This window comes from Nematostella vectensis, chromosome 13, assembly GCF_932526225.1.
Source record: "Nematostella vectensis chromosome 13, jaNemVect1.1, whole genome shotgun sequence".
NCBI lineage: Eukaryota > Metazoa > Cnidaria > Anthozoa > Actiniaria > Edwardsiidae > Nematostella > Nematostella vectensis.
Window position 1 is genome coordinate 2,338,792 of NC_064046.1, and position 21,220 is coordinate 2,360,011.

General features: G+C 40.9%; 2 protein-coding genes across 3 annotated transcripts in view; one reads left to right on the top strand and one right to left on the bottom strand.

Moving 5' to 3' along the window:
* The first annotated feature begins 710 nt into the window (after nucleotides 1-710).
* LOC5507377 (tartrate-resistant acid phosphatase type 5) lies at nucleotides 711-19,273 on the top strand. 2 transcript variants are annotated; one of them, XM_048720852.1, is made up of 8 exons: nucleotides 711-1,037; nucleotides 3,246-3,495; nucleotides 3,606-3,678; nucleotides 4,026-4,082; nucleotides 9,963-10,110; nucleotides 10,675-10,781; nucleotides 18,700-18,872; nucleotides 18,988-19,273. In XM_048720852.1, exons 1-7 carry the CDS (start codon nucleotides 861-863, stop codon nucleotides 18,839-18,841), a joined length of 954 nt encoding a protein of 317 aa, XP_048576809.1. In that variant the 5' UTR covers nucleotides 711-860; the 3' UTR covers nucleotides 18,842-18,872; nucleotides 18,988-19,273. The 2 variants fall into 2 exon arrangements, with proteins under 2 accessions (XP_048576809.1, XP_048576808.1); XM_048720851.1 differs by having other exon boundaries at nucleotides 714-1,037; nucleotides 18,700-19,273.
* Nucleotides 19,160-21,220, bottom strand: part of LOC125559040 (myosin heavy chain kinase C-like) — a 36,931-nt gene continuing 34,870 nt past the window's right edge. The window contains exons 5-6 of the mRNA XM_048720856.1: nucleotides 19,811-19,900; nucleotides 19,160-19,697 (exon numbers count right to left, since the gene is read on the bottom strand). Coding sequence (XP_048576813.1) covers nucleotides 19,482-19,697; nucleotides 19,811-19,900 — 306 coding nt within the window. The 3' untranslated portion in view covers nucleotides 19,160-19,481. The remainder of the gene's footprint in view (nucleotides 19,698-19,810; nucleotides 19,901-21,220) is intronic.

Here is a 21,220-nt window from a genome sequence, read left to right on the forward strand (position 1 = left end):
ATTTTGTATTTTTTTTTTAAATTCGCATAACTCGAACTACTGCCAATTTCAGTTTCTGTAACTGTTTGGACAAATTCTACCTGTTAATTAACTCGAATACTCCAATGTCGAATGTTAAAAAAAACTATTTCGATAGTTTTGATATAATTCTGTTGTTAATAGTTCTGAATATCACAGAAAACAATAAAAAAAACCATAACCGCCAATAGTTTTTAATTGACACCATTAATGCCAACCCCGCTAGCTCCATTCATAATTTTTACCTTCAAAGTTCCTTTGGCCGGGTTCTTAAAGCCGCATTGTCACCAGTTTACTTTCAGTCGATTACGTAACAATCTCCGATGATTTTTAACGGAAAACACGAAAAATATTTCATAATATAGAAAGCAGTGTGTCTATTGGAAGTTTCTTTGAGGATGTGACTGCTACTTTAGAGCGGATGGCCTGTTAAATATCTCGGATTCGAATAGATTCTTTTGTCTTTTAACGGTTGAAGTTTCCGTCGGACCTCCGGAAGTAAACTGGTGACAATGCGGCTTTAAATATATTTCGATTTAAAGCCCATTAAAACAAGACAGTTGGTTGAAGTGTTCAATCCCTAATTAATAAATGATTAATTTCTTATTGTAGATTTGCATGTGTTATTTGTCTGTCGATGAATGCACAATGTTGCCTCCCCGCTGACGTTCTTAGGCGTGTTGCATTACATTGGATTCCGCCCAAAAAAACAACCGCGTGGGGGAGGCTAGGTGTGTTCAATTGCCAGCCAGATTAACATCTAGCCTGATAAACTTGCAAATCCAGTATTCGTAAAGGTCTCTGTTCAAGACTAGCGCTTATATATCCGCTATCTGTCGCAAATGGCTGTGGATACGAGCCTACGTTTTCTTCTAAGTCTATGTTTAATCTATATTCATGAAGCAGTGGGTCACTCTGAAGGAAAGCTTTCTTTTTTGGCCGTTGGAGACACCGGTGGTATACCTTTTTCTCCGTTCTTCACGCCAACCGAACGCCGTGTCGCCACTGTGATGGGAAAGGTCAGTAGATGCTTTAAACTACTTAGAATTTTTAACGTTTATTGTTTAATTTGTTTAATTGATTGCAATACAACAACAGAGAATTTCACTTAATACTAACACCTAGGCGAATTTTTAATTTAAATTTAAATCTAAAAAGTGACATTTATGTTTGGTCACACACAACCTAAATACTTTCGGTATTTCAATCAAACAATTTCTGTTAGTAATAGCGGACAAAGAACTCACATTCAAATTATTAGAATGTGAAATGTTTTTAAGCTATTTTAGTTTTCATTATACAGAGAAAAATTGTGCGATGATTAAAATTTCATGGCTTTAGGCTTAAAATACCCACATTCTCGTCTTTCTTTCATGTTTGAGAATTTATTATTTTTTCTATTTTCATTGATTCTGTTCGCAATAGCTCTAATGTTCGTCCAATTTACAGCGATAGACATTGAGTACTATATTGAGAACATTGAGAACTATATTTTCCGCTATAGCTACTTCAATTAAATTGGTCATAGATATTTTTAGTGATCTCGAATCACTCCCGGAAAACGCAAAAGCGTTGCGGAAGTACCCCAGAAACAACCACTCAGATTATGTACACGGCTTCAGAAAAGATAAAATCGCGTCACGAAATTAAATCGCTGTTGACCCATCAAAGAATATTTTTACTTATTTTTACTCGTAATTTTGTAGAATGTATTAAAATTCATTACAAGCAATTATAATAAAGTTGTTTAACCTACCCCCCTAAAACTACTTAGAACACATTTTTAGATTTTGTTTATAGTTTGTTCCGATTCACGATGAGCCTTTACTAAACACTGGAATAATAAGAATATTTTTCCCACATCTACTCAGGATTCCCCAAATCTACCAATGCGTAACAGAGGCTATGGAGAAATTTAGATGATAGTAATAGAATACAATTCAATACAATACTTTATTCACATTTCCATTTTTACAATATTTTTTACGGGAAAAACACTTAACTAGAATAACTGGATAAGAGGAGGGGGGGCTGTAGAGTTTATTTCTCGTATTATTTGAGACTTTATTTGTCATATTATACATAAAAGAGCTTGGCGTTGTACTTTTTGTACTAAAAAGGGGATGAGGGGGTGGTGGTCAATGCAAAATCGATCGACAGCTTCTTTTGATTGGCAAATACGTCAAAAGCTTTATTCTTCTACAATGCTATTCATTCTTGAAAGCGGTAAAATCATCTGACAGTTTGTCAAAACATCACTCATGCAGGCCCGTACCCCCCCCCCCCCCCCCCACAACGGCCGAAGGTCCTCTTTCGGTTCTCAATAGACGTGCTAGTAGACAAAACTATAAAGCATAAGCTAGATCAATCTGGTGTTTAGCCAAATCCGACGAAATAAACGTCCCGTGGAGATACTGTAATGGCATTAAAAAAACTCCCTTTTTGTTTTTGCCGGGGGTGGTCAGATTTTTCCAGAGAACTCATTTCTCCCCCCCCCCCCACCCCCGGAAAAATGAGTACCACTTTTTTCGGATTTCGCACCCCCCCCCCCCCCCCCTTCCCAAGGATATCCTGGGTACGGGCCTGCCATGTGTCCTCAAAACGAGCGCGATAACAATGTTCAAAATCAATGGAAACTCAGCTATCACATCGAAGTGTCTACGGCTATATGTGCATCCCTTAGAAATGCAATACGATAAATGCGAATTGGTTAGGGGACCTGTCCTAGGGTCAGGCATGCGTACAGGAATCAGCCTAATCACTGGCGCTTTGATCCAACTTTTGTGTGGTGACAGGTGGCCTATGGAACAAGCGTTTCTGTACCGCAGATCGAGATTGTCGATGTTTTGGCCGCGCGGAAAATGGAACGAGCCAAAATGAAGAGAGAGGGAGGAAGGGGGGGGGGGGGGTCGCACAGAGCTGCGTGACAGAAATCAAAAGGACTGCGAAGCCTGTCCCAGACTCCTCACGTCCCTAGAGTTAATCTACGAGCGAGAAACCAAATATAGGCTGGACATGGTGTTGGCTGAACCTTCCTTCAATTCTAACTGGAATCGATTTTCCTTTATTTTCTTCATATATCTACTATTAATGTTAGTTTCCCCGCAACTAACTGGAATTATATTTATTTTTATAATGGAAGAAAATTCTGGAGGAGAATGGGTGCAATTTTAGTTATGATATCCAAAACCATATTTTTTTATTACTGACCCGAACCCCTTTATCAGGTAGCAGAAGAGGTCGACGCTCGCTTCGTTCTCGGTCTAGGCGATAATTTCTACTTCTCTGGCGTTCGCAATGCGCGCGATCCCAGATTCCGTCTCAGCTTTGAAGACGTCTTCTCTGCACCCGCGTTACACCGTGCCACGTGGTGCATGATCGCTGGTAACCATGACTACCAAGGAAATGTGTCTGCCCAGATCGCTTATACACAGAAGTCAAGACGCTGGTACTTTCCGAATTTTTATTACACATTTGGTAAGAAAATTCCCCAGATACGGTCCTAGGTACTCCGTAAAAGTCGGGTACTTTCAAAGACATGGCTGACCAACATTTCACTGATCTTAGTATTTTCTCTTTACTTTCAGTGGGGACAATTCCTAAGAGCAGAAGTACCGTCCAGGTTGTCATGATCGATACAATGCTACTTTGCTTCAAAAAGTACGTCGACGATGGTCGTTGATTATGTAGTTCCAGATAATATCCATCCCCTTCCCCCCCCCTCCCATGAAGGGGATTGGAAATTCCGGGGGGTGGGGAGGAGGTCTAACGCCCAGGAATTTCCGGAGGGGAGGAAGAGGGTAAAATGCCCTTTTTCCTTAACAGTTACTGTATTATTTTTTGCCAGGGGTTTTGAAAATTTCAGAGGGGTGGGGGGTCATATCTTCGACCGCCTCCATGGGGGATGGATATTTTCTGGAACTACACATCCTTGATGATTAAAAACTCAGCGGTTTGCTCGCGAGAGACATACCATTCTCACTATATATTTGTTTTTATGTGTGAAGGACACCAAAGTCATCAAGCCATTGGAAATGGATAAAACGCACATTAAAAAAATCCTCGTGAGTACAAGAATATCGTTTTATCCAGGAGCGTTCCCAGGATTGACTTTTGGGGGGGGGGGGGGGGCAGTCATGGGAATCATATGGAAAAATGGTATTTTACTATCCTGCCAAGGGTGGTGGGGGTGGGGTGGGTGTGCACCTCCACCCATGTGTACGCGCCTATTATGTCTAGTGCACACTAGTGATATTACGACATAACAACATAGGCGCGCGCACTCATTTAAGCCCGACATAACGACATGGACATAATGACATAAAAGAAAAAAAAACATGTTTTTTTCTCATATGTCGTTATTTTCATGTCGTTAAAATAATAATAATGCTTATGTCAAAATGTCGAAACATTCACACTTGAACATAATAACATAAGGGGTCACGCGCCTTTGTCATTACGTCGTTATGTCACTAGTGTGCACCAGGCGTTATAAAGCTGCGGCCGAACTCTGCCACGATTTGTATTAAAAGCGGCCTTTAATCATTTGTTACTGTATTCCGCCAGATTTTGAAATAGCAACGTAATTCCGTTGATAGTTTGAGGGTTATGCATACTTAAGCTGTGAGACCCATGCGTAGCGTTCATCTGGGGCTGAGGGGGTAGTTCTATAGAGGAAGGGGGATAGTTCTAGAGAGGAAGAGGGATAGTTCTAGCGAGGAAGAGGGATAGTTCTAGAGAGGAAGAGGGATAGTTCTAGAGAGGAAGAGGGATAGTTCTAGAGAGGAAGGGGGATAGTTCTAGAGAGGAAGAGGGATAGTTCTAGAGAGAAAGAGGGATAGTTCTAGAGAGGAAGGGGGATAGTTCTAGAGAGAAAGAGGGATAGTTCTAGAGAGGAAGAGGGATAGTTCTAGAGAGGAAGAGGGATAGTTCTAGAGAGGAAGGGGGATAGTTCTAGAGAGGAAGAGGGATAGTTCTAGAGAGAAAGAGGGATAGTTCTAGAGAGGAAGAGGGATAGTTCTAGAGAGGAAGGGGGATAGTTCTAGAGAGGAAGGGGGATAGTTCTAGAGAGGAAGAGGGATAGTTCTAGAGAGAAAGAGGGATAGTTCTAGAGAGGAAGGGGGATAGTTCTAGAGAGAAAGAGGGATAGTTCTAGAGAGGAAGAGGGATAGTTCTAGAGAGGAAGAGGGATAGTTCTAGAGAGAAAGAGGGATAGTTCTAGAGAGGAAGAGGGATAGTTCTAGAGAGGAAGATGGATAGTTCTAGAGAGGAAGAGGGATAGTTCTATAGAGGAAGAGGGATAGTTCTAGAGAGGAAGAGGGATAGTTCTAGAGAGGAAGAGGGATAGTTCTAGAGAGAAAGAGGGATAGTTCTAGAGAGGAAGAGGGATAGTTCTAGAGAGGAAGAGGTATAGTTCTAGAGAGGAAGAGGGATAGTTCTAGAGAGGAAGAGGGATAGTTCTAGAGAGGAAGAGGGATAGTTCTAGAAAGGGAGAGGGATAGTTCTAGAGAGAAAGAGGGATAGTTCTAGAGAGGAAGGGGGATAGTTCTAGAGAGAAAGAGGGATAGTTCTAGAGAGAAAGAGGGATAGTTCTAGAGAGGAAGGGGGATAGTTCTAGAGAGAAAGAGGGATAGTTCTAGAGAGAAAGAGGGATAGTTCTAGAGAGGAAGAGGGATAGTTCTAGAGAGGAAGAGGGATAGTTCTAGAAAGGGAGAGGGATAGTTCTAGAGAGAAAGAGGGATAGTTCTAGAGAGGAAGGGGGATAGTTCTAGAGAGAAAGAGGGATAGTTCTAGAGAGAAAGAGGGATAGTTCTAGAGAGGAAGGGGGATAGTTCTAGAGAGGAAGGGGGATAGTTCTAGAGAGGAAGGGGGATAGTTCTAGAGAGGAAGGGGGATAGTTCTAGAGAGGAAATAGTTCTAGAGAGGAAGAGGGATAGTTCTAGAGAGGAAGGGGGATAGTTCTAGGGAGGAAGAGGGATAGTTCTAGCGAGGAAGAGGGATAGTTCTAGAGAGGAAGAGGGATAGTTCTAGAGAGAAAGAGGGATAGTTCTAGAGAGGAAGGGGGATAGTTCTAGAGAGGAAGGGAGGTAGTTCTAGAGAGGAAGGGGGGTAGTTCTAGAGAGGAAGGGGGATAGTTCTAGAGAGGAAGAGGGATAGTTCTAGAGAGGAAGAGGGATAGTTCTAGAGAGGAAGGGGGATAGTTCTAGAGAGGAAGAGGGATAGTTCTAGAGAGGAAGAGGGATAGTTCTAGAGAGGAAGAGGGATAGTTCTAGGGAGGAAGAGGGATAGTTATAGAGAGGAAGAGGGATAGTTCTAGAGAGAAAGAGGGATAGTTCTAGAGAGGAAGAGGGATAGTTATAGAGAGGAAGATGGATAGTTCTAGGGAGGAAGAGGGATAGTTCTAGAGAGGAAGAGGGATAGTTCTAGAGAGGAAGAGGGATAGTTCTAGAGAGGAAGAGGGATAGTTCTAGAGAGGAAGGGGGATAGTTCTAGAGAGGAAGAGGGATAGTTATAGAGAGGAAGATGGATAGTTCTAGGGAGGAAGAGAGATAGTTCTAGAGAGGAAGAGGGATAGTTCTAGAGAGGAAGGGGGATAGTTCTAGAGAGGAAGAGGGATAGTTCTAGAGAGGAAGAGGGATAGTTCTAGAGAGGAAGAGGGATAGTTCTAGAGAGGAAGGGGGATAGTTCTAGAGAGGAAGAGGGATAGTTCTAGAGAGGAAGAGGGATAGTTCTAGAGAGGAAGAGGGATAGTTCTAGAGAGGAAGAGGGATAGTTCTAGAGAGGAAGGGGGATAGTTCTAGAGAGGAAGGGGGATAGTTCTAGAGAGGAAGAGGGATAATTCTAGGGAGGAAGAGGGATAGTTCTAGAGAGGAAGAGGGATAGTTCTAGAGAGGAAGAGGGATAATTCTAGGGAGGAAGAGGGATAGTTCTAGAGAGGAAGAGGGATAGTTCTAGAGAGGAAGAGGGATAGTTCTAGAGAGGAAGAGGGATAGTTCTAGAGAGGAAGAGGGATAGTTCTAGAGAGGAAGAGGGATAATTCTAGGGAGGAAGAGGGATAGTTCTAGAGAGGAAGAGGGATAGTTCTAGAGAGGAAGGGGGATAGTTCTAGAGAGGAAGAGGGATAGTTCTAGAGAGGAAGGGGGATAGTTCTAGAGAGGAAGAGGGATAGTTCTATAGAGGAAGAGGGATAGTTCTAGAGAGGAAGACGGATAGTTCTAGAGAGGAAGACGGATAGTTCTGGAGAGGAAGGGGGATAGTTCTAGAGAGGAAGAGGGATAGTTCTAGAGAGGAAGAGGGATAGTTCTAGAGAGGAAGAGGGATAGTTCTAGAGAGGAAGAGGGATAGTTCTAGAGAGGAAGAGGGATAGTTCTAGAGAGAAAGAGGGATAGTTCTAGAGAGGAAGAGGGATAGTTCTAGAGAGAAAGAGGGATAATTCTAGGGAGGAAGAGGGATAGTTCTAGAGAGGAAGAGGGATAGTTCTAGAGAGGAAGGGGGATAGTTCTAGAGAGGAAGGGGGATAGTTCTAGAGAGGAAGAGGGATAGTTCTAGAGAGGAAGAGGGATAGTTCTAGAGAGGAAGAGGGATAGTTCTAGAGAGGAAGAGGGATAGTTCTAGAGAGGAAGAGGGATAGTTCTAGAGAGAAAGAGGGATAATTCTAGGGAGGAAGAGGGATAGTTCTAGAGAGGAAGAGGGATAGTTCTAGAGAGGAAGGGGGATAGTTCTAGAGAGGAAGGGGGATAGTTCTAGAGAGGAAGAGGGATAGTTCTAGAGAGGAAGAGGGATAGTTCTAGAGAGGAAGAGGGATAGTTCTAGAGAGGAAGAGGGATAGTTCTAGAGAGGAAGACGGATAGTTCTAGAGAGGAAGAGGGATAGTTCTAGAGAGGAAGAGGGATAGTTCTAGAGAGGAAGGGGGATAGTTCTAGAGAGGAAGAGGGATAGTTCTAGAGAGGAAGGGGGATAGTTCTAGAGAGGAAGAGGGATAGTTCTAGAGAGGAAGAGGGATAGTTCTAGAGAGGAAGAGGGATAGTTCTAGAGAGGAAGAGGGATAGTTCTAGAGAGGAAGGGGGATAGTTCTAGAGAGGAAAAGGGATAGTTCTAGAGAGGAAGAGGGATAGTTCTAGAGAGGAAGAGGGATAGTTCTAGAGAGGAAAAGGGATAGTTCTAGAGAGGAAGAGGGATAGTTCTAGAGAGGAAGAGGGATAGTTCTAGAGAGGAAGGGGGATAGTTCTAGAGAGGAAGAGGGATAGTTCTAGAGAGAAAGAGGGATAGTTCTAGAGAGGAAGAGGGATAGTTCTAGAGAGGAAGAGGGATAGTTCTAGAGAGGAAGAGGGATAGTTCTAGAGAGGAAGAGGGATAGTTCTAGAGAGGAAGAGGGATAGTTATAGAGAGGAAGAGGGATAGTTCTAGAGAGGAAGAGGGATAGTTCTAGAGAGGAAGGGGGGTAGTTCTAGAGAGGAAGGGAGGTAGTTCTAGAGAGGAAGGGAGGTAGTTCTAGAGAGGAAGATGGATAGTTCTAGAGAGGAAGGGGGATAGTTCTAGAGAGGAAGAGGGATAGTTCTAGAGAGGAAAAGGGATAGTTCTAGAGAGGAAGAGGGATAGTTCTAGAGAGGAAGAGGGATAGTTCTAGCGAGGAAGAGGGATAGTTCTAGAGAGGAAGAGGGATAGTTCTAGAGAGGAAGGGGGATAGTTCTAGAGAGGAAGAGGGATAGTTCTAGAGAGGAAGGGGGATAGTTCTAGCGAGGAAGAGGGATAGTTCTAGAGAGGAAGAGGGATAGTTCTAGAGAGGAAGAGGGATAGTTCTAGAGAGGAAGAGGGATAGTTCTAGAGAGGAAGAGGGATAGTTCTAGAGAGGAAGAGGGATAGTTCTAGAGAGGAAGAGGGATAGTTCTAGAGAGGAAGAGGGATAGTTCTAGAGAGGAAGGGGGATAGTTCTAGAGAGGAAGGGGGATAGTTCTAGAGAGGAAGAGGGATAGTTCTAGAGAGGAAGGGGGATAGTTCTAGAGAGGAAGAGGGATAGTTCTAGAGAGGAAGAGGGATAGTTCTAGAGAGGAAGAGGGATAGTTCTAGAGAGGAAGAGGGATAGTTCTAGAGAGGAAGAGGGATAGTTCTAGAGAGGAAGAGGGATAGTTCTAGAGAGAAAGAGGGATAGTTCTAGAGAGGAAGAGGGATAGTTCTAGAGAGGAAGGGGGATAGTTCTAGAGAGGAAGAGGGATAGTTCTAGAGAGGAAGAGGGATAGTTCTAGAGAGGAAGAGGGATAGTTCTAGAGAGGAAGAGGGATAGTTCTAGAGAGGAAGGGGGATAGTTCTAGAGAGGAAGGGGGATAGTTCTAGAGAGGAAGAGGGATAGTTCTAGAGAGGAAGGGGGATAGTTCTAGAGAGGAAGAGGGATAGTTCTAGAGAGGAAGAGGGATAGTGTTAGAGAGAGGGGTAATATAAGAGTGAGGGGTGTTACAGCAATGGGGAAGCGTCTAAACGTGTAAACAGAGCGACAAACACATTACTGTGTTAAAGTGACTAGGAACCTTATAGTGCTTGCCAAGACATACAATATATTTGATTAATGTTTACTTTTTATTCTCCGATCAGCCTCTTGCCAGCGGCGCTATACTTCCGAACACAGTACTGTGTTAAAGTGACTAGGAACCTTATTGTGCTTGCCAAGACATACAATATATTTGATTAATGTTTACTTTTTATTCTCCGATCAGCCTCTTGCCAGCGGCGCTATACTTCCGAACACAGTACTGTGTTAAAGTGACTAGGAACCTTATTGTGCTTGCCAAGACATAAATACATTTGATTAATGTTTACTTTTTATTCTCCGACCAGCCTCTTGCCAGCGGCGCTATACTTCCGAAAACAGTCAGAATCAATGCCAAGAGAAACAAATCCCCTTCCTTGCTTGTTAACTTGTTTAACAAGTATATAAATTTCTTTTTCATCAGGGCGAATTATTTGATTGTAGCAGGGCACCATCCGGTGTTTTCCGTCGGTCCCCATGGTAGCACAAAATGCTTGAGATCGAGGCTGGCGCCTCTCTTGCGCAAGTATAAAGTCTCGGCGTACCTTAGCGGCCACGACCACAATCTACAGGTAGCCCAAGCCCTCTAAATTATTTTATTTTATTAGCGGATTTTTCCTTTACCCACCCTGTAACGTTGTCGTAGGAGACTCTACAAGGCAAGAAAGAGAACTAAAGGTTTATGTTATTTCTGAGCTCCTTTTACTGTTTTAATCTGTGTGCTCCTACACCCCGAACTGCGGGTCCTCTTACAATATGATTGACTCAGCTTAATCACACAATTAATCACACAATCAATGGGAGTAGTATTACAATTAACGTCACCCCCCCCCCCCCCCCAAACCTATCCCTGCGGAGCGCATTATCCAAGATGGCGGCTGTGAACTGCGAACTCCGTATTTTCGGGGTTTTCGTGCCGAGAAAACTATCAAAGCCTACAGGTAGGCTATTAAACAAGTTTTCAACATCAATATGATGTGGCGAATAGTATTATCAGTTTTTGTTACTTCCCTTTTGTAGTATACACTTTCATCGGTGACGCATATCCAGTATTCGGGGGAGGCGCATATTCGATCAATTACGTATGATACGTATGCCATTACGTAACATTAATCACGTTTCGTTTCTAATAACAGCACATCAAGGCGACTGATTCCACCGTGCATTACTTTGTCTCTGGAAATGGCAATTTCTGCAGCTCACGGAAAACACACGTTCAAACTCTCCCAAGAAACTCCCTCAAGTATGTTCTATTTCTGAAGTTATACTAGACCCTGCGCGCAGGGTTGACTGGGATACCTGAGGGATTAAATAATAATAATAATAATAATAATAATAATAATAATAATAATAATAATAATAATAATAATAATAATAATAATATAATAATAATAATAATAATAATAATAATAATAATAATAATAATAATAATATCAGCATTTATATAGCGCCTCATCAATAATTGCCCTAGGCACTTTACAATTATATATCAATTAAATAAACATTACACAATTAAAAATTAAAAATCACCCTGACAATACATTGTGTCTAATAGGAAATGTTACATTTATAAAAATCGATATTATAATTAAAATATATATATATATATATATATATATATATATGTATGTAATGTATAATTAACAGTGATATTAAAAAAAAATTAAACTAATTATAAATTAAATGCTTCTTTAAAAAGGTGAGTCTTAAGGCATTGCTTGAAAGTATTAAGATTTTGTATTGTCCTTAAGTGAAATGGCAACTGATTCCATAGTTTAGGAGCCGCAATCGAAAAGGCGCGGTCACCATAGGTCTTCAAATTGCCCCGTTTGACCTGAAGGTATTGTTGAGAAGCAGACCGTAGTGATCGGGATCATGAGTTTGATACTTGCATAGATCTTTAATATATGGTGGAGCCATTTCATTGAGAGATTTAAAAACGGTCAGTAAAACTTTAAAAATTATCCGGTGCTTTAATGGTAACCAGTGGAGATCTTGCAGGATAGGTGTTACATGCTCAGTCTTTTTGTTAAGCTGATAATACGAGCAGCTGTGTTTTGAATAAATTGTAATTTATGAATTTGGTAGTCAGGTACTCCATAAAAAAGGGAATTGCAATAGTCTAGTTTTGAACTGATAAAGGCATGTATAAGTATTTCTGTGGAATTCTTGTCAAGGTACTTCCTAATTTTGCCAATATTTCTGAGGTGGAGTCTTGCAGATTTACATACCGTTTTGAGATGATCTTCAAAAGAAAGATACTTATCAAGAATTACTCCCAGATTCCATGCAGCGGAGGCAGGTTTGATGATTTCATCAACCACCTTTACATGTTCAAGACTTGGGGCAGGACAGAACTTGGAGGAAAAAAGAATAAGTTCTGATTTATCATGATTTAGTTTTAGCCCATTATGCACCATCCAGGCATTGATCTCATGAACACAACATTCAACTTTAGTTTTAGCCATCAAAAGTTCATCTTGTGAATTACCTCGAAAAGAAACGTAAAGTTGTGAATCATCCGCATAAAGGTGGTATAGAATGCCATGTCGTGCTATGATCTGAGCAATGGGCGAAGTATAGGCAAGATAGAGTAGCGGGCCTAGGACAGAGCTCTGAGGAACCCCTCGTTCCAGGCTACGCAAAGATGACTTGAAGTCCTCAACCCGTACATAAAGTTAGCGGGATGTAAGGTGTGAGCGGAACCAAGCGAGAACATTGCCAGTCAGGCCATAACTCAATGAGAGACGTGAAAGAAGAATGGAATGATCAACGGTATCAAATGCCGCCGACAGGTCAAGCAGTAGCATCAATACCGAGTTTCCACCATCAATGGCACATAAGATGTCATTCTGCACCTTAATAAGAGCTGTCTCCGTGGAATCGAATTTCTTATAAGAAGATTGGAGGGAAACATCCAAATTATTGCTAACTATATGCTTTGTCAATTGTTCACCGACAGCTTTTTCGATCACCTCAGAAACCATCGGTAGGTTAGAGATTGGACGAAAGTTAGGGTAAAGTAGGTGATTGGCATTGTGCTTTTTCAATGAAGGGTGAAGTTCAGCAACTGCAATTTGCAATTTGTTTGGGCCCCTGTGTTGTGACATATAACAAAGACTTTTCTGCCATAAAACACCACCTTTGAATAAGGTAAAAAAGTATGTATAAACTTGAGTTTTATTGTAAATGCCATATCACAACACTGATTCGGGGGGAGGGGGGGACTCCATGAAAATAGACAGGGTTATTGTCCTATTGTGTAAAATTCTACCAAATACCATCCCTTAGGTATGTAGAGGGCACACACCAGCTTACAGAGAGAGAAAGGAAATCCACAGCAGAGTTAGCACTGAAATGAAATTTAGGAAAGAAAATTGCTATATCTTAAAAAATGCTTTGACCACACAATGTGCTATCACTTAGGTTCACATTTGCTGTTACACCCATATAATTGTTTCCTTTGTTAATGACATTTATTATTTCATTTATATTTTTGCAAAGTAAACAACAATATCTATTTATGCTATCATATTGTTTAAACAAATTAATTCTGAAGTCGAATGAGAGTGCTATAGAATTTCCAGACATGATTAGTACGCTCTTTTTTATAAGAACCTTTTTTATAAGAACGTCAAGCATGGGATTTCACAAAATTTTAAGAACATGCTAAGAACATGAAAAATATTACTTTTTTAGTCCTGATGCGTTCTAAAATGCGTTCTAAAATTATGTTTTTATAAAGAATGTACATAAGCTTATATTTTTTTATACACTACAAAGACTACACAATTCTCTAGTTGTTTATTGAAATTGTTCCATAAAAATATAATGACATTCAATGAGGGATAAAGGTACTCAAGGATGAAAACAAAACTTATCTAAAGGAAGCATAAAACTCTAGCGAGGAAAAAGCTTATTCATAACACCATAGCGATTTAGTACAGTAGTTAGTTTCCATAATTGACTCAGATAACTTTAATAGATTAAGCAACTTAGTTAAATAACTTTAGGTTATTCTTTTGTATTCAGATCACATCAAGATTAGGTATTGAGGCTGTCTGTAAATGACTAAAGTAGTCAGCACATGTTTCTTCTTGAGCTACGGATCTAAACGCGTTGCAAATGTTAAAACATAACGAAATGTGGCGTAATCAATCCAAGTGAGCACGACTTTCCACAATATTTGATAGAAAGTAAAGCTATGGAGCAATAAAATCGCCAATTGGGCCTTGATTCTACACAAATACATAAATCGTAGATTTGTGAAATTCTAAATTCCAAGATGGCGACTACTTCAGCTTACCTTCTAATAAATTGCGATGACGTCACATAGAGCAATACGTAGGGTCTACTATCAATAGTTTTAGGAAGCGTTTTAATAATAATAAAAGTAAGTTAAATAAGCACCCTAGTTTACCGGTTAGTGAAAGAGTTAAGGATGACCTTATCTATCAACATTTTCATTGCGACAATCACTCAGGTCTTAATAATGTTATGGTACAACCACGGGAATTATGATACTTTTTCAGCGAATTCTTTATAAAATAAACGAAAAATTAATCCCCAATTTGTGTTGAATATTTAACTAAGCGATAAAATATTTCTAACCTTTATACGAAATGTCTCCTGCCTTCTGAGTTAGCGAAATGCTTTTTGGTCGCCTCTTGTTATATTTCTATTTCTCTTGTCTAAAAACCCTAGCGATCGTTGTTTTCAAGTATCAAAACATTTGAACGGTACTGTGTAACCATAGCCTCTTAGTGTTCGTGACAAGCCCGAGCGCTCTCCGAACCTAACTTCGTATTTAGGTTCTATATAAAATAAGAAGGGAGTGAAACAACGCTCGATTCCATTGTTCAAAAACCTGCCTAGTTACGGCCAATGTTGTGATGTTGGTATGAGACATGATTGTTTGACAGCTCACCCTCTCTTTGAACTTATCTCGCCGCCGACACACGCCCGGGCATGCGACAAGTGCTGGGATCGGGGCTAATTTTGTCTAGGCGGGAAAAAGCAATGTTTACCCGCTCAAATATCGAAAAATGTTATATAACTGCCACATGAATTTGATTTTTTACCCGGAACAACACTAAATTCTGCAAGTTATCGACAACGGGCAAAGTGTTTTTTTTAATGGAGAAGTGGAGAAGGGAGATAGAGCAAATCATCGGCTGCCATTTAACTTTTTGGATGAAGAAACGCAACGGTCCGTAGAAACATTTTAAAGTAAACCCCTATCCCAGCACTTGTTGCATGCCCGGGCGTGTGTCGGCGGCGAGATAAGTTCAAAAAGAGGGTGAGCTGTCAATCAATCAAGCTCGCGAACGAGGAGGCTACAATAAACAACTCAATTGGTAACATGATAAAGAACAATATGATGGTTTTCAAAAGGGAACAAGAGTAATTCCTCCTTCAAGAGGAGCAGCGAATGAGCAAAGCCCTGAACGAGGTCGGAAAGCTACAAGGAAGAGTCGGTTCCCTAGTAGAAGAAAAAACTAACCTCACAAAAAGAATAAAAAGCTTGGAAACCAGCAAAGCTGAACTAGAGAACCGGCTCTCGGTATTAGAAAAAGAACATGAGACGGTACAGAACCAACGCCAACAGCCAATACAAAGAGCCGCTCCGAAACAAGAACAACACCAACAAAACCCTTCAACACAAGTACAACAACAACAAGAACCAAAGGAGTATGATTTTGTCTATGTGCGACTCAAATAGAAGATATATCAATAGGGATGGACTATGCCAAGTGCACGGTACCAACAAGCACACCTGCAGTATCATTCCTTGCAACACTACTGAACGTGCCATGGAAATACTGAAAAAATCCAACGTTCAGAGTTCGCCATGGGGTGATCATCAACACTGGTGTAAATGACTCGGAATCCCAGACCTATTAGAGAAAATTAAATTAGCGGCGGACAGCAATCCGAAAGAATTCTGGAATCTAGTTAAGACAATCAGATCCGACTGCTCGGCTAGAGGTTTACACAGTGTTTCTCCGAATGCATGGTATAACTACTTCAAAGAATTAAATACGCCACAGAAATGCTTTTCAGACGACTCGGGGATAGAAGCACATATTGTAAAAAACCACCATGTTTGGGCTAAAAACCGGGATGAAATCCTAGATTCGCCTATCACCCTAGAAGAAGTGCAATCAACAGCAAAATTACTTAAAAACAAAAAAGCCAGCGCTGGTGACTCATTAAATAATGAAATTATAAAGGTATCTGTCGAATCCCAAGGCCGATACTTTGTAAAACTATTCAATACTGTGCTAACACAGGGGGTATTTCGTAAGAGCTGGTCAAAGGGTTATATTGTACCATTACACAAATCAGGCGATAAATGTGATCCGGGAAACTATAGAGGAATCGCTATAAGTAGCTGCCTTGGGAAGTTTTTCACACTGATCATAAACGGCCGCCTTACAAAATTTCTGAAAAAATATAAAATCTTAAATAGATATCAGATCGGTTTTAGAAAGGGCTTTCGCACGACCGACCATTTATTAAAAATAAAAACCCTAATTGCCTTTTATAAATCAAGCCACAAACCGCTTTTTACACGTGTTTCATCGACTTTAAAAAAGCATACGACAGTGTCTGGAGAGAGGGTTAACTTTGCAAACTAATAAAAATAGGGTGTAGCGGAAGATTTATCACCCTTTTACAAAGTATGTATTCAGATGTTAGATCATCAGTTAAGCTAGACCAGGGTATAACGCCTTCCTTTTCTTCTCAAGTTTCATTTCTCGGGAAATTTTAAAAGTGCCCTAAAAAGTCTATACAACAAAGCCACACGTGTATACCACTGTATTTTAAACCGTCTGTCAAATGTTGAAAATGTGTCAATACAAGTACTGTTGAAATTGTTTTCGTCACTTGTTGTACCAGTATTACTGTACGGTTGTGAAATTTGGGGTACATGCCTTTTAGGAAGGGCTTCATCGTATGAAATTTTTGAGACTAAATTTTTCAAAGTATCCAATGATTTCGAAAAACTACAACTGAAGTTTTTCAAGCGTATACTAGGAGTCCACTCAAAAACTACAAATTTAACTATATATGGAGAACTGGGAAAAGCCCCACTAATAGTACAAATTTCTTCCCTGGTGGCAAAATATTGGTGCAGAATAAAAAGTAGGATATATGAAAACACCTTAGTGGGGGAAACGGCGAAGATCAGCCTTTCTTCAATATCTAATGTCCCTGTAAGGTTTATCAATTCCCAATTTGCTTGGTGTGATTTAAAGACACAACAGGAAATAGATATTGAAGGCCAACAAATTCATACCCTAAGAAAATATATTAAGAAAGTACTATATAAAAGTTATGCAAAATTTTGGAGAACCCAGGCACAGTTAAATCAAAATAGTGGAAAGCTACGCACTTATTGCAAGATCAAGACAAATTTTAAACTAGAAAAATATTTATCAGAAGCTAATGTTAGACGCCGACAATCTATGACTAGATTGCGTGTCTCGGCACACAAACTAGCAATTGAAACAGGCCGCTATAAAAATTTACCTTATGAATTAAGGATTTGTGAAAAATGTGAAAAAATAAGGTTGGAGATGAGTACCATACCTTAATGTCAATGATATACGTCGAGTATTTTTTAATGATCTATTTGCAATCAACAACTCTTTCAAACTGTTAAGGCCAAAAGACCTTTTTTGTATATTATGAGCTTAACAGATGACGCCTAGTCCTCAAATTTTGTGATGATGTAATTTTAATTATATTTAAAAATATTATGAATAGAGGATAGGCATATAAGCCAACCTACTTTGTATATTATCCTAATATACCTGTATTGGTATTTATTGGAATAAAGTTATTATTATTATTATCAATCATATCTCATACCAACATCACAACATTGGCCGTAACTAGGCAGGTTTTTAGACAAGAGAAATAGGAATATAACAAGAGGCAACCAAAAAGGATTTCGCTAACTCTGAAGGCATGGGACATTTTGGATTATAAGGCTAGAAATATTTTATTCGCTGAGTTCAATATTCAACATAAATTGGGGATTTCTTTTTGTTTATTTTATAAAGAAATCGCTGACAAAGTCTCCTAATTACCGTGGTACAACTTATAGATAAGTGTAACTCTGAGGCTCAGCTTAAGGAAAGGGAAGGTCAGTGGGCTTTTCGGCTTAAGTCTATCTACCCGCGGGGTCCTAATAGTGATGACTTTTTTTGTAGTAGGAACCCACGTAGAAGTGTGTAAATTCTTTTTATCCATAGCGCGCGCTATTCTAGAAAATGCGCGTTTTTGTCAGTTGTAAAATTTTTGCGTCTGGCGCCACTATTTTGATGTGAATAAGCTTGTAACGATTCACCTTCTTCAGTCTGCCCTGAAAAAATCTTATTAAAGACGAAAATTCGGCAGAGTCGAATTCCAGTTTTTGGTGTATTCTAAAGGAAATATACACACAGTGGCGAATGGGCTTCCTGGGCATTGCAAAACATTGCAGATTTCTCAGGTATCCCAGAAAAAAGTGAAAGCCACAATGGTATATGGAAAAAACTGTGGTGTTCCACAAAATATCCGGTATGGGATCTTGATTCTAATTAAAAAAACGAAAAGTGGTCGAAATTCACCTGGCATAGTCGAGTCGAATGGACGTAGAGGCACTCTCACCTGCTAAAAAATTATATTTTCTTGTCGAAATCGTAAAGTATGTTTGTTTACATTGCGTAGTCATACTCTTCCTTCTCCGGTATTCCAGTTGGTTCGATCCTCAGAGAAATAATCTTGATTCTCCTTTTTGTTTAGGTGCATTTCCCCCTCGATGTGCTAAAATCTCGTTTTTGAATGCTCGCAAACTTTGCCAATTGTTTTCGCCCGATTTCCTAAGCATGCATCCAGCATTTTCATAATCTATGATTGGATCTAGAGCACTCTGGTTATGAAATTTATTATAAACTGTTGGCCTCGCAGCGACACAGACTTTGTACTGATCCAAATTAAATATTTGACCCCCATTTATTCCGTTTCTCGTTCCATTCCATTCCGTTCACTGCTGACGCAGCTCTTACCGTATAGCGTCCGTTTCATTGTTGTCTTTATTTGGTCATAGAGCCTTAATGTCTTTATAGCCATTCACATAACACATGCCAATGAACCGTTTCTCGTCTTAGGTCGTTTTATGGGTCGAGTGGAGGCTTCACCCTTTTTGAAGCTGCGACCTCAGCGATAACTGTCACTCAAGTAACAGACCGCGGCGAAAGAATACACACCGCTCACCTCCAGCCTCGATCTACAAGAACCCCTGTGTCCTAACAAACGAGAGGAGAATGGAGATAAGCATCGCCTTCAGTCCCCATATACTCTGAGTCCCTGTGACATTTTATATAGAGAGGAGAATGGAAACAAGTAAAGGACAAATCAGAGTTCAGCTTTAACCTCGATCTATTTGGATCCCTGTGCTTTAAAATAGAAAGAATTTGGGACATATATTTTCCATGAATTATTGTTCGCTTTTACCTCGATCAACAGGGATAACTGTGTCTTTATAAAAGTGATAACAAGTATTTGTATGTATGTGTAGCCGTGCTGGACAGCAATCTACTGTGTTTACTGTATATAACGAGATAAATATTAGGCAGCATCTGTGGAACATTTTTTATTAAGATTTTCCTTTTACAACAAATACACTTTGTAATATTAAGATTTTAGTTTCCTTTTACAACAAATACATGTCTTAATAATAAACTAGCGTGATATTTTTTAGTTTAGTGCATTAATCCCCATAGGGTCCGGGGGAGCCATTATCAGTAGGGACGTAGCTGTGCACCCCCACCCCCATCCCCTCAGTTTTATAAATGTCTCTGTATCCCACACTCCAAGTTATTAGAGGCCCTCTAAGGGCCTGATTTTATTTTATTTTTGAGGGGTAAAGGGTGATCAAGAAAAGTGATTTTCAACGAATCACCATCCTGACTCGCTGCAACAGTACGGCGAAGTAGTTGGGAACTGTTCCCCCTTCAAAATCAAAATCAGGATTCGAAGGGTTTGTCCGCGGAAGGCCAAGAGCCTTACACATGCTATTGCAGTGGTGATCTTTCAAGAATATATGGATTCCCATTGGACCAAAGTTTCCTTTTCCATACCGACTCGTAAGTGGGTTAGTATGGATCTGTAATAAAACGAGAATTTTTATTTAAAAAGTTATCTGTTCTTAATAAAATAAAATATCCAGGGACAAGTATTACTCATTCTTTTACTATCTTTAACGTGTTGGACATTTACCTGTGGGTCAGTGTAATCATTGTTTACCCCCTGGATATCGCATACGAGTTCCTGGCCGCCTGTGATGTCATACGTGAAGTGGCTGAAAGCCTATGAAGGAGTCGAATGTCAGACTACAGGGGCACTTCTGAGCCTCATGTTAACTCTAAAAGACGCACAGACGCCTTTTTCCCATACCTGTTTTTTAAGCAATAGATAAGGATGAACCTGCAGAATTGTTTTGGTCATTCCCCCCAAAACCACCACCACCACCTTCACCTTGAGAAGTATGCCCAGTCCTCAGGCCTCCTATCTGCCTGAGATAATATCCATGATGTTACCTCATCAGCCCCTCCCCACTCGGGAAATAGTGCCCAAGGTGGCTCATTACCAGGCCCTCCCATCTTGCCCTGGGAAAAAGCATGTTTTTGATCCCACTCCCTTTTGGCATCATTGAACCCTTCACTCCGCCTTGGAATAGTGTCAATACATGAGGTGTTACCCTGGGTGTCATGGAACCCTTCACCCCCCTTGGAATAGTGTCCATACCTTGAAGGTTACCCTAGGTGTTATGGAACTCTTCACTCCCTTTTGGAATAGTGTCCATACCTGGGGTGTTATCCTGGGTGTCATGGAACCCTTTACTCCCCCTTGGAATGGTGTCCATACCTGGGGTGTTACCCTGGGTGTCATGGAACCCTTCACTCCCCCATGGAATAGTGTCCATACCTGGGGTGTTACCCTGGGTGTCATGGAACCCTTCACTCCCCCCCCCTCCTTGGAATAGTGTCCATACCTGGGGTGTTACCCTGGGTGTCATGGAACCCTTTACTCCCCCTTGGAATGGTGTACATACCTGGGGTGTTACCCTGGGTGTCATGGAACCCTTTACTCCCCCTTGAAATAGTGTCCATACCTGGGGTGTTACCCTGGGTATCATGGAACCCTTCACTCACCCTTGGAATAGTGTCCATACCTGGGGTGTTACCCTGGGTGTCATGGAACCCTTCACTCCCCCTTGGAATAGTGTCCATACCTGGGGTGTTACCTTGGGTGTCATGGAACCCTTCACTCCGCCTTGGAATAGTGTCAATACATGGGGTGTTACCCTGGGTGTCATGGAACCCTTCACTCCCCCTTGGAATAGTGTCCATACCTGAGGTGTTACCCTGGGTATCATGGAACCCTTCACTCACCCTTGGAATAGTGTCCATACCTGGGGTGTTACCCTGGGTATCATGGAACCCTTCACTCACCCTTGGAATAGTGTCCATACCTGGGGTGTTACCCTGAGTGTCATGGAACCCTTCACCCCCTTGGAATAGTGTCCATACCTGGGGTGTTACCTTGGGTGTCATGGAACCCTTCACTCCCCCTTGGAATGTGTCCATACCTGGGGTGTTACCCTGGGTGTCATGGAACCCTTCACTC